Source organism: Melanostigma gelatinosum (genome assembly GCF_949748355.1).
Source record: "Melanostigma gelatinosum genome assembly, chromosome: 5".
Lineage (NCBI taxonomy): Eukaryota > Metazoa > Chordata > Actinopteri > Perciformes > Zoarcidae > Melanostigma > Melanostigma gelatinosum.
Genome location: NC_136638.1, coordinates 29537866 through 29563174, shown reverse-complemented (window position 1 = coordinate 29563174; position 25309 = coordinate 29537866). Strand labels below are relative to the sequence as shown.

General features: G+C 45.9%; 1 protein-coding gene across 1 annotated transcript in view; it reads left to right on the top strand.

The window, feature by feature from the left end:
* abca1b (ATP-binding cassette, sub-family A (ABC1), member 1B) overlaps window positions 1–25309 on the top strand; it is a 59962-nt gene that overhangs the window by 4447 nt on the left and 30206 nt on the right. The window contains exons 4-22 of the mRNA XM_079269248.1: window positions 864–1005; window positions 1228–1346; window positions 5427–5548; window positions 5660–5863; window positions 7038–7127; window positions 12287–12527; window positions 17931–18070; window positions 18144–18260; window positions 18390–18578; window positions 19095–19300; window positions 19401–19577; window positions 20550–20772; window positions 21396–21617; window positions 21696–21900; window positions 22131–22244; window positions 22371–22545; window positions 22739–22870; window positions 22971–23248; window positions 23324–23544. Coding sequence (XP_079125374.1) covers window positions 864–1005; window positions 1228–1346; window positions 5427–5548; window positions 5660–5863; window positions 7038–7127; window positions 12287–12527; window positions 17931–18070; window positions 18144–18260; window positions 18390–18578; window positions 19095–19300; window positions 19401–19577; window positions 20550–20772; window positions 21396–21617; window positions 21696–21900; window positions 22131–22244; window positions 22371–22545; window positions 22739–22870; window positions 22971–23248; window positions 23324–23544 — 3317 coding nt within the window. The remainder of the gene's footprint in view (window positions 1–863; window positions 1006–1227; window positions 1347–5426; window positions 5549–5659; window positions 5864–7037; window positions 7128–12286; window positions 12528–17930; window positions 18071–18143; window positions 18261–18389; window positions 18579–19094; window positions 19301–19400; window positions 19578–20549; window positions 20773–21395; window positions 21618–21695; window positions 21901–22130; window positions 22245–22370; window positions 22546–22738; window positions 22871–22970; window positions 23249–23323; window positions 23545–25309) is intronic.

The window sequence follows — 25309 nt, the reverse complement described above, 5'->3', positions numbered from 1 at the left end:
AAATAAATATCTTCTGATTTCATGTTTATTTTTTGTTCCATCTTTAACCCTCAATGTTTCTGAGTAAATGTAATATTCCAGGCTGAACACACTGAGCCGTCCTCTTTGTTTACCTTTTTTTTTACGTCTCCATGCGTCCACTGGTTACCCCGTGTTTAACGTCACATTGCAATGATTCCCTTAGTCAAAGTCAACACCATGCTGACTTACGGAAAGGGTTCATAAAGGGCTCAAAATGTCTACCAGAGACTCAAACACTCGATGATGTGACAGTGGGACAGCCCTAAACCCTCACGGACTTCGCGGGAGCGCGCTTTCAAAGTCTGTGAGTCCGTGAGGGGGGACATTGGGATTGGGCCTCTTACTTTGGTAGAGGGATCACTTCCTGTTTGTTTCCTGTCTGAAGGATTCACTTCCTGTTTGCTTCCCGTCTGCAGATTACTTCCTATTTGTTTCCTGTCTGAAGGTCACTTCCTGTTTATGTCCTCTCTGAAGGTCACTTCCTGTTCACTTCTTGTCTGAAGGATTCACTTCCTGTTTACATCCTGTCTTAAGGATTCACTTCCTGTTTACTTCCTCTCTGAAGGTCACTTCCTGTTTACTTCTTGTCTTAAGGATTCACTTCCCGTTTACATCCTGTCTTAAGGATTCACTTCCTGTTTGTTTCCTGTCTGAAGGATTCACTTCATGTTTACATCCTGTCTTAAGGATTCACTTCCTGTTTACATCCTGTCTTAAGGATTCACTTCCTGTTTGTTTCCTGTCTGAAGAATTAACTTCCTGTTTACTTGTTGTCTGAAGGATTCACTTCCTGTTTACATCCTGTCTGAAGGATTCACTTCCCGTTTACATCCTGTCTGAAGGTCACTTCCCCAACAAGGCGATGCCGTCGGCCGGCACATTGCCGTGGTTACAGGGGATCCTCTGTAACGCCAACAACCCGTGTTTCAGGAGCCCGACGCCGGGAGAGTCTCCGGGAGTCGTCGGAAACTTCAACGACTCCATGTGAGAACAAATTACTGAGGCTTTTATTCTGAAAATCTGGTATGAACTAAAGACTAAGAACTGCTTCAACCTTTCATGTTGAATTCATTAGTTGTTATTTCAGGTAAAGAAACAAACTTTGTCAAAATAAAAGTGGAACTTTATAGTGTTAAATCCCACTTCAGTTTCCGTCTGTTTAAATCTTTTACATTTTTTTAACTAAAAACTCTTATGTGTATTTAGAATTTCTCGTATGTTTTTGGACGCCAAGAAGATCCTTCTGTACAGTCAGAACGATAAAAACCTGGATGGATTTAAGGAGCTCGCTGCGGCTCTGCAGGGTCTGCAGAAGAGCCAATCAGGTAGGAACTAGAACCAGAACCAGAACCGATACCTCAAGTTCAGTCGCTTCGTTACATTTAGAAAATATCATTGTGAATTTACCTCTTTAAAATGTATTTTGACTGACTGAAGTTAGTCACAATAATGGAGATACTGAGGGATGGTATTAATAAGGGAACCAATTAATAAAGAAGGGAACAGATTAGTGAAGAAGGGAACATATTAATAAAGGGAACAGTTTAGGGCTGGTTTTAACCTTTAATCAGGGATGGCTGTTAGAAACAATAGGGAGCCAAGATGTTGGACTAGAGAGGTTAGAGTAGTGGACTAGAGAGGTTAGAGTAGTGGACTAGAGAGGTTAGAGTAGTGGACTAGAGGGGATAGAGAAGTGGACTAGAGGGGTTAGAGTAGTGGACTAGAGGTTAGAGAAGTGAACTAGAGGGGTTAGAGAAGTGGACTAGAGGGGTTAGAGAAGTGGACAAGAGAGGTTAGAGAAGTGGCCTAGAGGGGTTAGAGAAGTGGACTAGAGAGGTTAGAGAAGTGGACGAGAGGTTAGAGTAGTGGACTAGAGAGGTCAGAGAAGTGGACTAGAGGGGATAGAGAAGTGGACTAGAGAGGTTAGAGAAGTGGACTAGAGGGGATAGAGAAGTGGACTAGAGGGGTTAGAGAAGTGGACTAGAGAGGTTAGAGTAGTGGACTAGAGAGGATAGAGAAGTGGACTAGAGAGGTTAGAGAAGTGGACTAGAGAGGTTAGAGTAGTGTACTAGAGATGTTAGAGTAGTGGACGAGAGGGGATAGAGAAGTGGACTAGAGAGGTTAGAGTAGTGGACTAGAGAGGTTAGAGAAGTGGACTCGAGAGGTTAGAGTAGTGGACTAGAGGGGATAGAGAAGTGGACTAGAGGGGTTAGAGAAGTGGACTAGAGAGGTTAGAGTAGTGGACTAGAGAGGATAGAGAAGTGGACTAGAGAGGTTAGAGAAGTGGACTAGAGAGGTTAGAGTAGTGTACTAGAGATGTTAGAGTAGTGGACGAGAGGGGTTAGAGAAGTGGACTAGAGAGGTTAGAGTAGTGGACTAGAGAGGTTAGAGAAGTGGACTCGAGAGGTTAGTGTAGTGGACTAGAGGGGTTAGAGAAGTGGACGAGAGATGTTAGGGAAGTGGACTACAGAGGTTAGAGTAGTGGACTAGAGGGGTTAGAGAAGTGGACTAGAGAGGTTAGAGTACTGGACGAGAGAGGTTATAGTGGACTAGAGAGTTTAGAGAAGTGGACTTGAGAGTTTAGAGAAGTGGACTTGAGAGGTTAGAGTAGTGGACTAGAGAGGTTAGAGAAGTGGACTAGAGAGTTTAGATTAGTGGACTAGAGAGGTTGGAGTAGTGGACTAGAGAGGTTAGAGTAGTGGACTAGAGAGTTTAGAGAAGTGTACTATAGAGTTTAGAGAAGTGTACTAGAGATGTTAGAGAAGTGTACTAGAGAGGTTAGAGAAGTGGACTAGAGAGGTTAGAGTAGTGGACTAGAGAGGTTAGAGAAGTGTACTAGAGATGTTAGAGAAGTGGACTAGAGTTTAGAGAAGTGGACTAGAGAGGTTCTCACCAGTTTATGTCTGTCTGCTACCAGAAGATAGTATTTATCATGTAGATCTACAGTCACTTTTAGCATTGAGATGAAGGGAAAACTCACCCAAGAATGAGTGTAATGTTACTAAAGGGAACAACCACAGTCTCACTATCACACCATTGTGTGGTCGGGCTGAACCCTAAAACCCTAAAATAAAAATAAATTTATCGTTAATTAATCTTAATCCTGAACATATGAAACACAGATAATAAAATATATAAAAAGGGTTAAATCATGAAGTCATTTCAGGACATTGAGACTCTGCAGCAGGTTTGGTCGTCCCACTTCTGGAGATGGATTCTTCAACCTCATTGAACGAAAATAATTTCTTGTGTGTGTTAATTATCAGTTTTTTTCTCTCCGCGGGGAGCGTTTCTATTCTCTACCTGCTCCGACCTGTGGAGCTTTATTCCCTCTAATCACGTCTGATCAGGTCGCTCAGTTCGTGAGAAGGTGTGATGTGAGCGGGGGAGGGGAGGCGAGCTCCTGCAGGTCTATCTGGTAAAACCTCAGGTGATCTCACCTGTTCAGGTGTACCTGGTGGCCAGAGTTTTGTGATAGCGGAAACATCTGTGAGTCTAAAGGCAAGGCAAGTTTATATGTACAGCACATTTCAACAACAAGGTAATTCAAAGTGCTTCACATAAAACCATTAAAAGCATCAAAACATCTGCAAAAGAAAAGGAGATTTAAGAACAATTAAGAACATTCATTGAAACATTAAAAAGCAGTGTAACAAATAAAATACAGTAGTGAAATGCAGAAATTGATTAATATCCTTGAATCTGGTTCAATTAAAGGCAGCAGCAAACAGAAAAGTCTTCAATTTAGACCAGAACCAGAGACCTCAGACCAGAACCAGAGACCTCAGCAGGTCGGTCAGTGGGTCTCCTCTCTTCCCGCTGAGCGTGAGAGTTCAGAGAGTTTGTTCAGCTGCAGACTTTGACCCACATTCAGAAGGTTACAGGTCATTGAGTTCTGGTTCTGGTTCATTTAACTTGTGACATCGTTCTGACCCGTTCATACACAACCATTCAAAAGATCCTCGGGGCAACATTTAAATAAGAAGAATAAGTTAAAGAAACTGGAAGGTTAGATTTAAATGGGAACATCTTCCTGTTTCAGTGTCAACAGTTTCACAATAAAAGCAGCCTGTGACAAGCTGGAGTTAACTTCAGCAAAGCTCTTCTTCAGACTTCATCATAGAAATAGAAGGTTAGTCTCTACAGTTAGAACTGTTGGAATATCAGGAATATTCACAGTTTAAACTTCTTCATTCTAACCATTAAGTAGACTGCTGTCCTAGTTTAGTCCTTATGTTAGTCCTGGTGTTAATCCTTAGGTTCATTCTTATGTTAGTCCAAGTTTTAGTCCTGGTGTTTGTTCTAGCTTTAGTCTTATTTTTAGTCCTTATGTTAGTCCTGGTGTTAGTCCTGATTTAACTTTCAGCACAATGTCCTGGAGGGTTGATACTAGCATCTGAGTGGCTGAGAGTTGTGTCTGGTTGAATAACATCTCTGGATGTTTGTGATTGAATCCGACGTGTTTCTCTGTTGGAGCTTTCAGAGGAAACCGTTCCTAGTTTGAACCAATCACGTCACTCAGAGCTGATGATGTCAGACAGCTCCACATGTCCTCTGACCCGTCACTAACAGAGTTATAGATAAATATGATATAAACAGAGTTATAGATAGATAGATAGACAGACAGACTTTATTTCAGACTCGGGGTCCATACAGACAGACATAAAAAAACAGACACAAACAATAAAAGTACGGAGGCCTAGCAATGCCTTACAAAGAGACAGCTGTACCAATGTCGCCACAGCTGGACTGGTAGCATGTAGTGCTAAACCTTATGTTGGTTAAAACAAGTATGATCCCATTTACAGAGTCATTCAGTCTACAGATGAATTTGTACATGAGATTTCTTAAAACTGTTTGGAAAGTGTTGACTCATGCAGCCACAAACATTTCACGAGCACTACTCCATCTCGGTCTCTTTAAAAGTATTCTCATGGCGTCATTGTACGCTACTTGATCCGGAGGGTCAAGCATTGAGGTGGGGCTACAGGTAGTTTTGTAGAGCAGTGGCTGAACTACAGGGGTCCTGGTGCTGTCTTGGCTCTCGGCCAATGAGATTGCAGCAGTGCATTCAGGTGACTTCAGGAGCCCATAGTTTTTGGGGGGGAGGCAATTCACACCCTAATGTGAAATTCCTTCAGAGGAGGTTTGGTGCTCATCAAACCACAATCAGGATGAAACCTTTGCTTGCAAAAGGGACGGCCTGATTCTCTTTGTCCCACAGCACATGTAGAAGCCATATAGTCAGACCCCAACACAGGGTTCTGTCTCACCTGCAGCCTCGGGCGTCTGTCTCTCCTGTAGCTTAAGACGTCTGTCTCACCTGTATTGCCTGTCTCACCTGTAGCCTCGGGAGCAGGTTTCTCTGAGGACAGAACCTTTGATCTTCTTTCTGATCTCTTCAGGATTCAAGTTGAAGAACTTCCTGCGAGACAACGAGACTTTGTCTCTGTTCCTGCTGAGAAACGCCTCGTTGTCAGAACACGACGTCCAACAGATCAGAGATGCCGACGTCGACCTGGAGAAGGTGAGGACACCTGATCTTATTCATATCTATATATATACATACATGGACTAAACTATTATAAGATAAGTTCACCTGAGTTCACCTGGTACTATTGAGGACTTTCCGTCTCAGGTGCTGCTGAAAGGTTTCGGGGTCCACCTGAGGGACATGTGTCCCAGGAAGGGGGGCGAGCAGAGCGTGGAGGACTTTGTGACCATCGTGGACCAAAAGGTGTCGACGCTGGTACAGGAAGTCTTCTGTCGGGCGCCGCCCACATGGCTGAATCTCGCTGAGGAGCACTTCCTGGACAACCTGGACTTCCTGAAGCCCATCCAGGTGAGAGCCTCAGGTCACATGGCAATGCTCTGGTTGGTGGAGACAGTCTGAGAACAGTCAGCTGATAGAGACCAGATGTTTGTGTTTTGTTCACCTGTAAAATAAAACACCTTTATTCATTATGAATATGTCTTTTAACAGAGGTCACATGATCTAACGGTCCTCTTTCTGGCGTCTTCCTGAGCTCTCAACTGTGTCTTTTCCTTAAGAGCCGTCACCGTATTTAAAGTTGTGTTGTGAGACGTTGTCTCCTGAGGACACACTGAAGGTGTGTGTTCAGTGTGAGACGTTGTCTCCTGAGGACATACTGAAGGTGTGTTCACAGTGTGTGGGACGTTGTCTCCTGAGGACATACTGAAGGTGTGTTCAGTGTGTGGGACGTTGTCTCCTGAGGACATACTGAAGGTGTGTTCACAGTGTGTGGGACGTTGTCTCCTGAGGACACACTGAAGGTGTGTTCACAGTGTGGGACGTTGTCTCCTGAGGACATACTGAAGGTGTGTGTTCAGTGTGTGGGACGTTGTCTCCTGAGGACACACTGAAGGTGTGTGTTCAGTGTGTGGGACGTTGTCTCCTGAGGACACACTGAAGGTGTGTGTTCAGTGTGTGGGACATTGTCTCCTGAGGACACACTGAAGGTGTGTGTTCAGTGTGTGGGACGTTGTCTCCTGAGGACACACTGAAGGTGTGTGTTCAGTGTGTGGGACGTCGTCTCCTGAGGACACACTGAAGGTGTGTGTTCAGTGTGTGGGACGTTGTCTCCTGAGGACACACTGAAGGTGTGTTCAGTGTGTGGGAGGAGGCGTGTCCCAGCTTGTCCGTCTGCAGGATTAGTTTTCGTAGCCTAGAGGACTTGTTTGCCGTCTGAGAGGCGTCGTGTCTTTTGCGTCTTTTGTCTCCAGAAATCTACGAGCTGCTGACTGTGTGAAACTAAAGCGTTTCCACGGTGACAGAGACAGAAATCCTTTAAAATCCTTCAGTCAGAACTCTGGGAAAGCAAACCCTGGAGTTCATAGTTTACTGAGTTTAAAGATATGTTGAAGACTATGAATACTGTTTATATAGATTATATACATATAACATGAACACACTTCACTAGTGACGCGTGTATAATACTGTGTATATATTATAGATACTATAATACTGATACATTGTGTCTCTTTGTGTCTCTCAGAGGGACGTGAGGTCCGACCCCGAGGCCGTCAAACTGGTTGCCAGGGCGACCAACAACCTCCTGGACAGTCTGGGTTCACTGGCAGTCGAGGTGAGACACACACCTGATCCCCCCCCACACCTCCGTGAGGACAGACGTGTCCTCCAGCACAGTCCTCCGGGTTCACTGGGTTTGTTTGGCAGCTCTCAGCGTCTCAAAGTCTTTGTGTCCAGATGAAAGAGACGGACAAGTTCCAGCTGAACAAAGACGCTCAGCAGGTTTTCACTTCACAGTCTGAACAAACAACAAACACTCAGCGTCCCTCTAACTGTCCCTCTAACTGTCCCCTTGTGTCCCTCTAACTGTCTCCTTGTGTCCCTCTAAACCGTCCCGCTATCGGTCCCTCTGTGTCCCGCTAACTGTCCCTCTAACTGTCCCTCTGTGCCCCTCTAACTGTCACCTTGTGTCCCTCTAACTGTCCCTCTGTGTTCTCTAACTGTCCCTCTGTGCCCCTCTAACTGTCCCGCTAACTGTCTCCTTGTGTCCCGCTAACTGTCCCTCTGTGTCCCTCTAACTGTCTCCTTGTGTCCCTCTAAACTGTCCCACTATCAGTCCTTCTGTGTCCCACTAACTGTCCCTCTCAGTTGTAAGACAGCAGGAGGCTACATGAAGCCTTTAGCAGCCATGTTGGACAACACTGAACTAATATTTTAAAGTGGACTAGATTCACTGGGACTAGAGTGAGGACACACTGGGACTAGAGTGAGGACAGACTGGGACTAGAATGGGGACAGACTGGGACTAGAGTGAAGACAGACTGGGACTAGAGTGAGGACAGACTGGGACTAGAATGGGGACAGACTGGGACTAGAGTGATGACAGACTGGGACTAGAGTGAGGACAGACTGGGACTAGAGTGAAGACAGACTGGGACTAGAGTGAGGACAGACTGGGACTAGAATGGGGACAGACTGGGACTAGAGTGAGGACAGACTGGGACTAGAGTGAGGACAGACTGGGACTAGAGTGAAGACAGACCGGGACTAGAGTGAGGACAGACTGGGACTAGAGAGGACAGACTGGGACTATAGTGAAGACAGACTGGGACTAGAGTGAGGACAGACTGGGACTAGAGTGGGTACAGACTGGGGCTAGAGTGAAGACAGACTGGGACTAGAGTGAGGACAGACTGGGACTAGAATGGGGACAGACTGAGACTAGAGTGAAGACAGACTGGGACTAGAGAGGACAGACTGGGACTAGAGTGAAGACAGACCGGGACTAGAGTGAGGACAGACTGGGACTAGAGTGAAGACAGACTGGGACTAGAGTGAGGACAGACTGGGACTAGAGTGGGGACAGACTGGGACGAGAGTGAGGACAGACTGGGACTAGAGTGGGCACAGACTGGGACTAGAGTGGGGACAGACTGGGACTAGAGTGACAACAGACTGGGACTAGAGTGAGTGAGGACACACTGGGACTAGACAGACTGGGACTAGAGTGAGTGGGGACAGACTGGGACTAGAGTGAGTGGGGACAGACTGGGACTAGAGTGAAGACACACTGGGACTAGAGTGAAGACAGACTGGGACTAGAGTGAGTGAGGACACACTGGGACTAGAGTGAGTGAGGACAGACTGGGACTAGAGTGAGTGAGGACACACTGGGACTAGAGTGAGTGAGGACAGAATGGGACTAGAGTGAGTGAGGACACACTGGGACTAGAGTGAGTGGGGACAGACTGGGACTATAGTGAGTGAGGACAGACTGGGACTAGAGTGAAGACAGACTGGGACTAGAGTGAGGACAAACTGGGACTAGAATGGGGACAGACTGGGACTAGAGTGATGACAGACTGGGACTAGAGTGAGGACAGACTGGGACTAGAGTGAAGACAGCCCAGGACTAGAGTGAGGACAGACTGGGACTAGAGAGGACAGACTGGGACTATAGTGAAGACAGACTGGGACTAGAGTGAGGACAGACTGGGACTAGAGTGGGGACAGACTGGGACTAGAGTGAAGACAGACTGGGACTAGAGTGAGGACAGACTGGGACTAGAATGGGGACAGACTGAGACTAGAGTGAAGACAGACTGGGACTAGAGAGGACAGACTGGGACTAGAGTGAAGACAGACCGGGACTAGAGTGAGGACAGACTGGGACTAGAGTGAAGACAGACTGGGACTAGAGTGAGGACAGACTGGGACTAGAGTGGGGACAGACTGGGACTAGAGTGAGGACAGACTGGGACTAGAGTGGGGACAGACTGGGACTAGAGTGAGGACAGCCTGGGACTAGAGTGAGGACAGACTGGGACTAGAGTGGGCACAGACTGGGACTAGAGTGGGCACATACTGGGACTAGAGTGGGGACAGACTGGGACGAGAGTGAGGACAGACTGGGACTAGAGTGGGCACAGACTGGGACTAGAGTGACAACAGACTGGGACTAGAGTGAAGACAGACTGGGACTAGAGTGAGTGAGGACACACTGGGACTAGACAGACTGGGACTAGAGTGAGTGAGGGCAGACTGGGACTAGAGTGAGGACAGACTGGGACTAGAGTGGGGACAGACTGGGACTAGAGTGAGGACAGACTGGGACTAGAGTGAGGACAGCCTGGGACTAGAGTGAGGACAGCCTGGGACTAGAGTGAGGACAGACTGGGACTAGAGTGGGGACAGACTGGGACTAGAGTGAGGACAGACTGGGACTAGAGTGAGGACAGCCTGGGACTAGAGTGAGGACAGCCTGGGACTAGAGTGAGGACAGACTGGGACTAGAGTGGGCACAGACTGGGACTAGAGTGGGCACATATTGGGACTAGAGTGGGGACAGACTGGGACGAGAGTGAGGACAGACTGGGACTAGAGTGGGCACAGACTGGGACTAGAGTGGGGACAGACTGGGACTAGAGTGACAACAGACTGGGACTAGAGTGAAGACAGACTGGGACTAGAGTGAGTGAGGACAGACTGGGACTAGAGTGACAACAGACTGGGACTAGAGTGAAGACAGACTGGGACTAGAGTGAGTGAAGACAGACTGGGACTAGAGTGAGTGAGGACACACTGGGACTAGACAGACTGGGACTAGAGTGAGTGGGGACAGACTGGGACTAGAGTGAGTGGGGACAGACTGGGACTAGAGTGAAGACACACTGGGACTAGAGTGAAGACAGACTGGGACTAGAGTGAGTGAGGACACACTGGGACTAGAGTGAGTGGGACAGACTGGGACTAGAGTGAGTGAGGACACACTGGGACTAGAGTGAGTGAGGACAGAATGGGACTAGAGTGAGTGAGGACACACTGGGACTTGAGTGAGTGGGGACAGACTGGGACTATAGTGAGTGAGGACAGACTGGGACTAGAGTGACGACAGACTGGGACTAGAGTAAGTGAGCACAGACTGTATTTTGTTACATATTAATATATCTGTTGGTGTCTCAGTCTGATAATCAGAGTAAAGTTCAGTCCAGATGACCGGAGGAGGTTATCACACACACACACACACACACACACACACACACACACACACACACACACACACACACACACACACACACACACACCCTGTTCCTGACTCAGTATCCACATAAACTAAACACAGTCACATGTTTTCAATTTTGTGTGTGTGTGTGTTTCGGTCCGTTTTTCTCTCTTCACTTCATGAGCTTTATTTTGAAATGCTTGTTAAATGGGAAGTGTGAATGTTTTCACTGATTAGGATTTTTAGGATTTAATAAGTTTAACAATATTTCTGATGATAAACTGAGTAAATAAATCTTCGTGACGGTTTCACTTCCTCTGAAGTCGACCTGCAGTAACCTCAGCTCCTCTATATATGTACTACCTTTAATGTAGTACACAGTGTACTATATGTACTACCTTTAATGTAGTACACTGTACTACCTTTAATGTAGTACACAGTGTACTATATGTACTACCTTTAATGTAGTACACTGTACTACCTTTAATGTAGTACACAGTGTACTATATGTACTACCTTTAATGTAGTACACTGTGTACTAGCTTTAATGTAGTACACAGTGTACTATATGTACTACCTTTAATGTAGTACAATGTGTACTTTAGTGCTATATGTACTACCTTTACCGTTTCCCTCACTTGGGTCCTTTCCTTGGGTCCTAGTCCCTCCCACCAGGGATGCATGGAGGAAACCATGCGAGGAGAGAGGAACGAGGAAATATGTTTTAGGAGACATGAGACGTCCTTTCCTCTGAAGCATCACGTGAAGCGACGTCTGTTTCTGATGACGGTGCTGATGATCACATGATCAGCTGTCAGTCGGCTTTAACAGCTGGAGAGACTTTAGATAAGTTAGTGTCTGTTCACATGATCACTGTACTTAATAACAGCAACTAATAATACTAATAACTAATAAAGACACACAGTGATCACCACTGTAGAGTGTTTCTCTCTGTAGTCTGTTAACAAACTGTGTCCTGTGTTCTGTTTATAAGCTCAGGATCCATTTCTACCGGCGGGATGTATATAAAGATCTCTCTGACTTTAATTGTATTCATAATAAAGTTATTGAGGGAAACATCAGATCATGAAAACACAAATCTTTCTAATAAATGTAGAAAGTTGTTTGTGGTCCTTTTGTTGTTCAGACTACAATGAACATTTATTTAAACCAGATGTTGAATCAGAAACCTAATCAAATATAAACTAGAGTTTAATCTGATCCGTCTTCACTCTGGTGTTAATCAGTCAGTCCGATCGGCTGCAGCGTCCAATCACATGACCTGGGTTATAACCTGGAAGTCTGTTCTCATGGCTCCTCGGAGATCCCTCCTCCCTCCTCCCTCCTCGTTCCTCAGAGCAGAAATAAGAGATCTGGGACGGCCGTCAATATGGCGGCGCAGAACAACTTCCGGTTTGAGCGAGGAGCGAGGAAATGACAATTAAGAGACTTGGGATGTAGCCTCTTTTATTTCTTCTTCTCCTACTACTTCTTCTACTCCTAGGCCCAATACCATTGTCCCCCCTAAACCCTCAGGGACTCACTGACGTCACCTGGTGAGTGTGTGAGACTGTGAGGGCTTCAAAGGTGTAAATATGAACAGGACGGCACTTTGCTGCAACATATCACGTTACCATGAAAACAACAACAAATATCCTCGTCTCCAGAGACAGAAATGTGTCCTGACGGTTGTGTGTGAATGAGGTTGAAGACATAATCTAAACTCTTTTGGTACTTGTTGATGGTAACGTTTCTCTCTGGTTCTGGTCCAGTTGGCCGGTATGAAGAGCTGGATCGACCTGAGGAACGAGATCTTGTTCCTGACCCAGAACGCCACGTCCTCCCCCAGCACCATGTACCAGGCGGTCTCCAGGATCGTGTGTGGTCATCCCGAGGGAGGAGGTCTGCAGATCAAGTCTCTCAACTGGTACGAGGACAGCAACTACAAGGCTCTGTTTGGGAACCAGAACAGCAGCGAGGACGAGACCACATCTCTGTACGACAACTCGTCCAGTGAGTCCTCCGGGTTATGTTTTATATATGTTCGTGCTGGCCAACGATTACAAATTGTAATCGCATGATTGTTTTGCGATTAATCTCATTGTTATGTCAAAGTTGAATCAGTTGAGTCAAACAATGAATTCATAAGTAGTGTATTGAGCACTTTTATTTTAAAGTGCTGCTCTGTGAACTAAAGGTGAATAACATTGTGTGTGAACACTTTAAACACATCAGGTTGTTGTTAGCAGCAGTGTTCTCTTCACACAGCAGCAGTTCTATCTCTTCTATATCTGTGCTCAGTGTGTGAACAGAACATGTTTCACACGTTCATCTACATGTGTGTGTTGAGTCTTCATCACAGTCAGAGCATGTGATGCAGCGCTACTCTTCATCACTATGATGCAGCTCTACTCTTCATCACTATGATGCTGCTCTACTCTTCATCACTATGATGCTGCTCTACTCTTCATCACTATGATGCAGCGCTACTCATCATCACTATGATGCTGCTCTACTCTTCATCACTATGATGCTGCTCTACTCATCATCACTATGAAGCAGCGCTACTCTTCATCACTGTGATGCAGCTCTACTCTTCATCACTATGATGCAGCTCTACTCTTCATCACTATGATGCAGCGCTACTCTTCATCACTGTGATGCAGCTCTACTCTTCATCACTATGATGCAGCGCTACTCTTCATCACTGTGATGCAGCTCTACTCTTCATCACTATGATGCAGCGCTACTCTTCATCACTGTGATGCAGCTCTACTCTTCATCACTATGATGCAGCGCTACTCTTCATCACTGTGATGCAGCTCTACTCTTCATCACTATGATGCTGCTCTACTCTTCATCACTATGAAGCAGCGCTACTCTTCATCACTGTGATGCAGCTCTACTCTTCATCACTATGATGCTGCTCTACTCATCATCACTATGATGCAGCTCTACTCTTCATCACTATGATGCTGCTCTACTCTTCATCACTATGAAGCAGCGCTACTCTTCATCACTGTGATGCAGCTCTACTCTTCATCACTATGATGCTGCTCTACTCTTCATCACTATGATGCTGCTCTACTCATCATCACTATGATGCAGCTCTACTCTTCATCACTATGATGCTGCTCTACTCTTCATCACTATGATGCTGCTCTACTCATCATCACTATGATGCAGCTCTACTCTTCATCACTATGATGCTGCTCTACTCTTCATCACTATGATGCTGCTCTACTCATCATCACTATGAAGCAGCGCTACTCTTCATCACTGTGATGCTGCTCTACTCTTCATCACTATGATGCTGCTCTACTCTTCATCACTATGATGCTGCTCTACTCTTCATCACTATGATGCTGCTCTACTCTTCATCACTATGATGCTGCTCTACTCTTCATCACTATGATGCTGCTCTACTCTTCATCACTATGATGCTGCTCTACTCTTCATCACTATGATGCTGCTCTACTCTTCATCACTATGATGCAGCGCTACTCTTCATCACTATGATGCAGCGCTACTCTTCATCACTATGATGCAGCTCTACTCTTCATCACTATGATGCAGCTCTACTCTTCATCACTATGATGCAGCTCTACTCTTCATCACTATGATGCAGCTCTACTCTTCATCACTGTGATGCAGCTCTACTCTTCATCACTATGATGCAGCTCTACTCTTCATCACTATGATGCTGCTCTACTCTTCATCACTGTGATGCAGCTCTACTCTTCATCACTATGATGCAGCTCTACTCTTCATCACTATGATGCTGCTCTACTCTTCATCACTATGATGCAGCTCTACTCTTCATCACTATGATGCAGCTCTACTCTTCATCACTATGATGCAGCTCTACTCTTCATCACTATGATGCAGCTCTACTCTTCATCACTATGATGCAGCTCTACTCTTCATCACTATGATGCAGCTCTACTCTTCATCACTATGATGCAGCTCTACTCTTCATCACTATGATGCTGCTCTACTCTTCATCACTGTGATGCAGCTCTACTCTTCATCACTATGATGCAGCTCTACTCTTCATCACTATGATGCAGCTCTACTCTTCATCACTATGATGCAGCTCTACTCTTCATCACTATGATGCTGCTCTACTCTTCATCACTATGATGCTGCTCTACTCTTCATCACTATGATGCAGCTCTACTCTTCATCACTGTGATGCAGCTCTACTCTTCATCACTGTGATGCAGCTCTACTCTTCATCACTATGATGCTGCTCTACTCTTCATCACTATGATGCTGCTCTACTCTTCATCACTATGATGCAGCTCTACTCTTCATCACTGTGATGCAGCTCTACTCTTCATCACTGTGATGCAGCTCTACTCTTCATCACTGTGATGCAGCTCGACTCTTCATCACTATGATGCAGCTCTACTCTTCATCACTATGATGCAGCTCTACTCTTCATCACTATGATGCAGCTCTACTCTTCATCACTATGATGCAGCTCTACTCTTCATCACTATGATGCAGCTCTACTCTTCATCACTGTGATGCAGCTCGACTCTTCATCACTATGATGCAGCTCTACTCTTCATCACTATGATGCAGCTCTACTCTTCATCACTATGATGCAGCTCTACTCTTCATCACTGTGATGCAGCTCTACTCTTCATCACTGTGATGCAGCTCTACTCTTCATCACTGTGATGCAGCTCTACTCTTCATCACTATGATGCTGTAACTCAGGTGATGAAGGTGACCCAGCTCTACTCTTCATCACTATGATGCAGCTCTACTCTTCATCACTATGATGCAGCTCTACTCTTCATCACTGTGATGCAGCTCTACTCTTCATCACTATGATGCTGTAACTCAGGTGATGAAGGTGACCCAGCTCTACTCTTCATCACTATGACCAGCTCTACTCTTCATCACTATGATGCTGTAACTCAGGTGATGAAGGTGACCCAGTGATGTCCAGTAGTCTCCAGTGAGAGCAGCAGCTGCTGCTGGTTGTAACGCGTGGCTTTAGTCGTCCTCTCCTTTAACACAACTCGTGTGTTCTTCTGCTGACGGTGCGTCTTGAGGCTCATACGTGACGTCATTCGCTGAGATCCTAAATCTGCGTTCACACCAAACGCGACGTGAACGCACCTTGAGAACGTTCCTCAGACCGACATCTCCCACAACACCAACCTGCAGTTTGTCTCCACTTCTCTGTAGCATGTTAGCTTGTGTTGCTTCAGTTTATCTGAACTCCTCCCACACGCTGCACCAACAGTCTGAAGACTTCCTCCACCGCTGCCAGTGAGCAACGCACTTTCAAAATGAAAAATCGCCATGAAAAATAAGCTTAATTTTTCATGGCGAATGACGCGTTGCCACGGCAACAGCGTTTAACGACAACTCACAATATTCATGATGAAGCATTATCAATGCCTTTCGGCTTAGCCTACCAAATTTGAGACTGATCTGGGCAACGTCCTAGTCGGAGTACATCAAAGTATAAAACTTGTCATTTCCTTTTGCCAGTCGGTGGCAATATGACTTTGTGAAAATGTTGCCATGGAAATGTGCTCAGGCCTGGACCAGCATCATGCATAACAAGTTTGGGGCAGATTGAATAAAGTACCTTTGAGATGAAACTTCCTCTTTCATGGCGAACAGCACGAAATGTGCGTGACATGGGCGTCACATAAAACGAAGGTCGTTCAATGTCAGCAGACCATTTGAGTAACTTTTCATCATGAATGTCTTTTGACCATCTTGACCAAATTTGAAGTTGATCATATAAAGTTAAGTTCGTTAAAGTACAATGCCTGAAAACGATGAAAAATGCCTAAAAATGCAAAGAAATGGGAGTATTACTGCATCGCCCCCTAGTGGTTGTATGGGATGAAAATTTGAGGGCATGTTACAGGACACGATATGAACATATGCTACAGATTTTGTGAAGATAGGCCATATGGTTTTGAAGTTATATATATTGCTGTAAAAGGCCACGTCCCGATGAAATTCATTTGTCCATATATTCTTAATGCAATGAGATATCAATCAGCTTTGTGTAACCAATCAGACCCAGCGTGTAGGAGGAGTTCGCCAAAATGTGTTTTTCACAAAATTCAAAATGGCGGAAAATTTTGGTAGGCAGACCTTAGGGTTCAGATTGGCTTTTTTGTAGAGTAGACGGAGCTGGACATGTGTGTCGAATTTCAAGTAAATCAGACATACTGGGTGAGAGGCGCCGCGGTCAGATTTCTAGGGGGCGCTAGCGAGCAATTTTGTCATGCTCGAGCAATTTACAGAAAATATAAGATAAAGTAAAATATAAATAAAGTGGAATATAAGATAAAGTGAAATATAAAATAAAGTGAAGTCGAGTGCACAAACGGACAGATAGCAGGACTAAGAACCAGTGAGATGTAAGTGGAGTGTAAAAGTGTCGAGTGTGATAGAAGGGATGTGCGGGGGAGTGACCGGTGGGAGTTTGTCCTGGGGAGGACAGAGTCAGTGGGGAATGATGCGTACCAGACGGTGATGGAGGAGCAGAGCATGGACTCAATGATGGCTCTGTAGAAATGCACCATCATTGTCTTTGGCAGGTTGAATTTCTTCAGCTGCCTCAAGAAGTACATCCTCTGCTGAGCCTTCTTGGTGATGGAGCTGATGTTCAGCTCCCACTAGCTATCGTTTTGTATTGGAGATGATATGTCCCTTCAGGGTTGCCGTAGAGAAAAGGCGACTTCCGCTTCTGGTCGAGGGGCGGGGGGCAGAAATAAAGAGAGAAGCTGCACCAGCTGCTGCTCTCCCTGGAGACTACTGGACATCGCTGCGGTAAAGTCAGGAGACACTCAGATCTCCGTGGTCAACTCAGCAGACACTTACATGTTAGTGCACCTATACGCTGACATTCACCGTAAACGCATTTAAACGGCACAGATCGGGAGCGAAGGACTTTGAAAGTTAGCGGAAACATTAACGTGAGACAACATCCGGTTTCTTCAGACCAACATCCGGTTTTCAGAATAAGATGCCAACAAAGTACGAATTATATTCACATTACGTATGAAACATGCTGCCTGCATCTCGTGAACCAAATGTTATTGACCCTTTTGTTCATATAGCAGTACTTTCAAAATAAAAGTGCGCAATACACTACTTTTGAATTCATCATTGAACTTTGCCATAACAATGCGATTAATCGCAAAAAATCCATGCGATTAAATATTTTAATTGTTGCCCAGCACTAATATATATATATATATATATATATATATATATATATATATATAATATATATTATATATATATATATATATATATATATATATTATATATATATATATATATATATATATATATATATATATATATGTATTATATATATACAGTATATGTATTTACATATATTTATATATACTGTGTGTTTTCCAGCTCCGTTTTGTAACAGTCTGGTGAAGAACATGGATTCTAACCCGATGTCCCGGATGATGTGGACGGCCCTGAAGCCTCTTCTGATGGGGAAGATCCTCTACACCCCCCACACCCCCGCCACCCAGAGGGTCATCCACGAGGTATGACATCACTTCCTGTCTCCTCACCTCCTGCAGGTGGAGCGATGTCTTGAAATGTCTGCGCTGTGTTCAGGTAAACCGGACCTTCCAGGAGCTCGGTGTGTTCAGGGACCTGGGCGGAATGTGGGAGGAGATGAGACCCAAAGTCTGGAACTTCATGGAGAACGGAGAGCAGATGGACGTGATCAGGGTAAACATGCTCCGCCCCCACCTCACCTGTTATTCTTTTATTTATTTAGTCTCTATTCTTCTGTATTGTGTGTATATATATATATATATATATAAAATATGATAGATTAAAGTCTGATCTGTCGTTCAGACTCTGCTGAAGAACAACTCCACCTCCAGATTCCTTCGAGCTCAGCTGACCCACACCGACTGGACCGTGGACGACGTCTCCAACTTCCTGTCCAAGCAGGAGGCCCAGACGCCCGGCGGCGCCCTTACCTGGAGAGAAGTGTTCAACGAGACCGACCAGGCCATCATGAGTATCTCCCGCTTTATGGAGGTCAGTGGTGACGGCTTCAGGCTACCTGTAGCTAAACACACGCTCAGGTTTGGGTTTGTTTTGGACTGGTGAAGACACACACCTCACAGCTCCCTGACATTGTGGGGACTGTGGTACTTCACTACGTTGTGTGTACTTCGCTACGTTGTGCGTACTTCGCTACATTGTGCGTACTTCGCTACATTGTGCGTACTTCTCTACGTTGTGCGTACTTCGCTACATTGTGCGTACTTCGCTACGTTGTGCGTACTTCTCTACATTGTGCGTACTTCGCTACGTTGTACGTACTTCACTACGTTGTGCATACTTCGCTAGGTTGTGCGTACTTCTCTACATTGTGCGTACTTCGCTACGTTGTGCGTACTTCGCTACGTTGTGCATACTTCTCTACGTTGTGCGTACTTCTCTACGTTGTGCGTACTTCGCTACGTTGTGCATACTTCGCTACGTTGTGCATACTTCTCTACATTGTGCGTACTTCGCTACGTTGTGCGTGTGTGTGTGTGTGTGTGTTAGTGTGTGAACCTGGACAAACTGGAGCCGGTCTCCAGCGAGGAGCGACTGGTCCACCGGTCCATGGTGCTGCTGGAGGACAGGAAGTTCTGGGCTGGGATCGTCTTCCCGGACATTGATCCAAATGCAACCGAGCTGCCGGCCAAACTCAACTACAAGATCCGCATGGACATCGACAACGTGGAGAGGACCAATAAGATCAAAGACGCGTAAGACACACACACACACACAGATGAAAGTGACTCCAACATAAACAACCCAGAGATGCCTGAGGACAATGTTCTTCATGTCTGTCCTGCTCCTCATCAGGTACTGGGACCCGGGTCCTCGTGCAGACCCCTTTGAGGACATGCGATACATCTGGGGCGGGTTCTCGTACCTGCAGGACGTTATTGAGCAAGGCATCATCAGAGCAGTGACGGGCACCAAGGAGAAGACGGGCGTCTACATCCAGCAGATGCCATATCCGTGCTATGTGGACGACATGTAAGAACTGTCCTCCATGTCCTAACCCGTCCTCCATGTCCTAACCCGTCCTCCATGTCCTAACCCGTCCTCCATGTCCTAACCCGTCCTCCATGTCCAAACCCGTCCTCCATGTCCTAACCCGTCCTCCATGTCCTAACCCGTCCTCCATGTCCTAACCTGTCCTCCATGTCCTAACCCGTCCTCCATGTCCTAACTGTCCTCCATGTCCTAACCCGTCCTCCATGTCCTAACTGTCCTCCATGTCCTAACCCGTCCTCCATGAATGAATGAATGAATGAATTTTATTTATATAGCGCTTTTCACAGACAGTACTATCACAAAGTGCTTAACAGAGCAGACATTTAAAAGCATAAAAAACACAATGTGACCCTAGGGTCAATAAATTATCTACACAGAGTGAATAAAAAATGTTAAAGAATAAAATAAAAATAAAATAAAAATGTAAAACATATTTTAAGAGCAGGTCTAGGACATGGGTTTACTTTTACACAAACGCCAGCCTAAACAGGTGGGTTTTTAGCTGGCTTTTAAAAGTATCCACAGTATCTGCGAGGCGCAGCGTTGCAGGCAGAGCATTCCAGAGCCTCGGGGCCACTGCCTCAAAGGCTCGGTCACCACGGGGCCACTGCCTCAAAGGCTCGGCCACCACGGCTCTTACATCGTGTGCGTGGGACAGAAGACCTCGAGCGTTTGACCTGAGAGTGCGGGCGGGTGAATAGGGGCGAAGTAGATCAGCTACATAAGTCGGAGCCTGACCGTGAAGTGCTCTGTAAGTGATGTCCTCCATGTCCTAACCCGTCCTCCATGTCCTAACCCGTCCTCCATGTCCTAACTGTCCTCCATGTCCTAACCCGTCCTCCATGTCCTAACCTGTCCTCCATGTCCTAACTGTCCTCCATGTCCTAACCCGTCCTCCATGTCCTAACTGTCCTCCATGTCCTAACCCATCCCCTTCGTCCCTCCCTCCAGCTTCCTGCGGGTGATCAGCCGCTCCATGCCTCTCTTCATGACTCTGGCGTGGATGTACTCGGTGGCGATCATCCTGAAGAGCGTTGTGTACGAGAAGGAGGCTCGTCTGAAGGAGACCATGAGGATCATGGGACTGAACAACGGCATCTTGTGGTTCAGCTGGTTCATCAGCAGCCTGATTCCTCTGCTGGTCAGCGCCGGCCTGCTGGTGCTGCTGCTGAAGGTCAGCCTGGATCTACTTTATTATTCTTTCCAGATTTATTGAGTTCATGTTATCTGAGCAACAAAACCTCCGATACACAATGAAATAATATGATTTATACTTTAATTGCCCACGTATAATCGATCAGCCGTATGCTGGTCGGTGGCTCCTTGTTTTTAAATCCCGTCTTAAATACATTTTATTCTTCGTTCGCACGGCTTTGCTTTTATGGTTTTATGTTATCGTATGTTGTTTTTATGTCTTTGGTCACCTGTTTTTAAATACGTTTGGACTGGAGTTGACATCTACTAATTTGATCATAGATTCATTCTTCAAGTCATTGTTTAACCTAACAGCGTCATCAACAGGTTTAATTTGTCTGGCTTGATCTACAGATATAATTGTGTATCATCTGCATAATATTGTGTAAAGGAAGCATAAGGTGAATGGAATGGGTCCCTACAGAACCTTGTGGGACTCCGTAGCTATCGATGGTGTGAATGAAGGATTCATTTAACTCAACTTTAACGAAGCTACTTGTGATGATTTGTTCATTTTTTAGTCTGATGTGATAATAAATCTTATGAATCTACATAATGTTGATTGGTTTGTGTTATTGATCCGACGGTCTTCGGTCTGAACAGAAGGGGAACCTGCTGCCCTACAGCGACCCCGGCGTGGTCTTCCTCTTCCTGGTGTCCTTCGCCGTGGTGACCATCATGCAGTGCTTCCTCCTCAGCACGGCGTTCGCCCGTGCTAACCTGGCCGCCGCCTGCGGAGGAATCATCTACTTCACCCTCTACCTGCCCTACGTGCTCTGCGTGGCCTGGCAGGACTACATCGGCTTCGGAGCCAAAGTCTTCGCCGTAAGAAATCCTTTGTTTGTTGTCGTGACGCTGTGTTGTTATTGGACGGGAGTGAGTCACATGTCTCCCCCCCCTCAGAGCCTCCTGTCCCCCGTGGCGTTCGGGTTCGGCTGCGAGTACTTCGCCCTGTTTGAGGAGCAAGGAGTTGGCATCCAGTGGAAGAACCTGGTGTCCAGTCCTCTGGAGGAGGACGACTTCAGCCTCCGCACCGCCATCATCCTCATGTACGTCGACTCCTTCCTGTACGGAGTCCTCACCTGGTACATCGAGGCTGTGTTTCCAGGTGAGAGAAGTGAAACGTGGTCAACAGACGCCAAAGAGTTCAAGCTTAAGACTTAAAAACTTCTTACATAATCCATGATGATCTTAACTTTAATATCCTTCCATAGTTTCAATCATTTCCTAAACCGACTCTGGTCAGTAGGTGGAACAAGAAAGTTTCTCTTTTCTTACTGGAAGTAATAAGAATAATAAATATGTATTCTGATCATGAATAAGGTTTATTTGTCTCAGGTCAGTATGGGATCCCTCGACCCTGGTACTTCCCCTTCACTAAGGGCTACTGGTTTGGAGAGAAAGATGGGAAGTCCAACAAAGTCCCGCTGAGCCGGAAGGAAAACCCAGAAGGTGAGGCTGCAGTAACTCTGAGTAACCACACAGTGGCAATGTAGCTGCATCTGTAACCTCCTATAAGACTTTTATTCTGAAAGAGACTTCCTGGACAGAGCAGTGATGTGTGTGTTTTTTTTCTAGCTGTGTGTATAGAGGAGGAGCCGGCTCACCTGGAGCCAGGAGTCTACATCGAGAACCTGGTGAAGGTCTACCGTCACGGGAAGAAGCTGGCAGTGGACGGACTGACGCTCGGCTTCTACGAGGGACAAATCACCTCCTTCCTGGGACACAACGGAGCTGGGAAAACCACCACCATGTGAGTAGAGGACCACATCAACCGGGACAGGGACAGGAACAGGTACAAGATTAGGAACAGTATCAGGGACAGGATCGGGTACAGGGACGGGTACAGGATCAGGGACAGGGACATATACTTTTACATGTGAAGATGCAGGCAGAAGTACAGGAACAGATCTAGTATGTCATCTAAAATCATCTGGTCCCTGCAGGTCCATCCTGACCGGTCTGTTCCCTCCAACCTCCGGTACCGCCTACATCCTGGGCAGAGACATCCGGACTGAGCTGAGTGCCATCAGACAGAGTCTGGGAGTCTGTCCTCAACACAATGTCCTCTTCAGCATGTGAGTCCTTAGACATGATGCAGGTCTGTTCATCCACGTCAGGGTTGGAGACGCCCCTTTGTTTAATGATGGTGTTTGTGTGCTGTGGCGCCCCCTGCAGGCTGACGGTGGAGGAGCACATCTGGTTCTACGGCCGGCTCAAAGGCCTGTCAGAGCAGCAGGTGAAGGGTGAGATTGAGCAGATCCTGCAAGACACAGGGCTGCCACACAAACGTAACTCCAGGACCAGTACGCTGTCCGGCGGCATGCAAAGGAAGCTGTCTGTGGCACTGGCCTTCGTCGGTGGGTCGAAGGTTGTGATCCTGGACGAGCCCACGGCCGGTGTTGACCCTTTTGCCCGCAGAGGCATCTGGGATCTGCTGCTAAAGTACCGACAGGGTGAGTGGTCCTAATAGGACGGTGCTGGTTATTTTAACGAGCTAGACTGTGATTTAACTTCCTGTCTCCCGTCAGGTCGGACCATCATCCTGTCCACGCACCACATGGACGAGGCTGATATCCTGGGCGACCGGATCGCCATCATCTCCCACGGGAAGCTGTGCTGCGTGGGCTCGTCTCTGTACCTGAAGAACCAGCTGGGGACGGGCTATTACCTGACGCTGGTGAAGAAGCAACCAGAGCCGTCGCTGAGCTCCTGCAGGAAGTCCTCCAGCACCGTGTCCTTCACCAAGAAGGTCTCCGCCGCAGTTACACTACTCACTGTGTGTCTCAGTGTCTCACTGTCTCACTGTCTCAGTGTACACTGTACACTGACACACTGTACATTATACAGTGTCTCACTGTCTCAGTGTCTCACTGTACAGTGTGTCTCAGTGACAGAAGAAACCAGTTTATCTGAAAATGTTTGAGTCTCCAGTCAGGCCAGAAGCTCTGTGTGCTTTTCAGCAGTACTTTGCTCTCTGTGTAGTGTTTTAACACAGTATTTTACCTGTGTTTTTACTGTGTAGTACCAGTGCTTATGATTGTGTACTTTGTGTTTCAGGCGGAGGAGTACTTATTGTGTACTTTGTTTTTCAGGAGGAGCAGTACTTATTGTGTACTTTGTGTTTCAGGAGGAGCAGTACTTATTGTGTACTTTGTGTTTCAGGAGCAGTACTTATTGTGTACTTTGTTTTTCAGGAGGAGCAGTACTTATTGTGTACTTTGTGTTTCAGGCGGAGGAGTACTTATTGTGTACTTTGTTTTTCAGGAGGAGTACTTATTGTGTACTTTGTGTTTCAGGAGCAGTACTTATTGTGTACTTTGTTTTTCAGGAGGAGCAGTACTTATTGTGTACTTTGTGTTTCAGGAGGAGCAGTACTTATTGTGTACTTTGTGTTTCAGGAGCAGTACTTATTGTGTACTTTGTGTTTCAGGAGGAGCAGTACTTATTGTGTACTTTGTGTTTCAGGAGCAGTACTTATTGTGTACTTTGTGTTTCAGGAGGAGCAGTACTTATTGTGTACTTTGTGTTTCAGGAGGAGCAGTACTTATTGTGTACTTTGTGTTTCAGGAGCAGTACTTATTGTGTACTTTGTGTTTCAGGAGGAGTACTTATTGTGTACTTTGTGTTTCAGGAGGAGTACTTATTGTGTACTTTGTGTTTCAGGAGGAGTACTTATTGTGTACTTTGTGTTTCAGGAGCAGTACTTATTGTGTACTTTGTTTTTCAGGAGGAGCAGTACTTATTGTGTACTTTGTGTTTCAGGAGGAGCAGTACTTATTGTGTACTTTGTGTTTCAGGAGCAGTACTTATTGTGTACTTTGTTTTTCAGGAGGAGCAGTACTTATTGTGTACTTTGTGTTTCAGGAGGAGCAGTACTTATTGTGTACTTTGTGTTTCAGGAGCAGTACTTATTGTGTACTTTGTGTTTCAGGAGGAGCAGTACTTATTGTGTACTTTGTGTTTCAGGAGGAGCAGTACTTATTGTGTACTTTGTGTTTCAGGAGCAGTACTTATTGTGTACTTTGTGTTTCAGGAGGAGCAGTACTTATTGTGTACTTTGTGTTTCAGGAGGAGTACTTATTGTGTACTTTGTGTTTCAGGAGGAGCAGTACTTATTGTGTACTTTGTGTTTCAGGAGGAGCAGTACTTATTGTGTACTTTGTGTTTCAGGAGGAGCAGTACTTATTGTGTACTTTGTGTTTCAGGAGGAGTACTTATTGTGTACTTTGTGTTTCAGGAGGAGTACTTATTGTGTACTTTGTGTTTCAGGAGGAGCAGTACTTATTGTGTACTTTGTGTTTCAGGAGGAGTACTTATTGTGTACTTTGTGTTTCAGGAGGAGTACTTATTGTGTACTTTGTGTTTCAGGAGGAGTACTTATTGTGTACTTTGTGTTTCAGGAGGAGCAGTACTTATTGTGTACTTTGTGTTTCAGGAGGAGTACTTATTGTGTACTTTGTGTTTCAGGAGCAGTACTTATTGTGTACTTTGTGTTTCAGGAGGAGTACTTATTG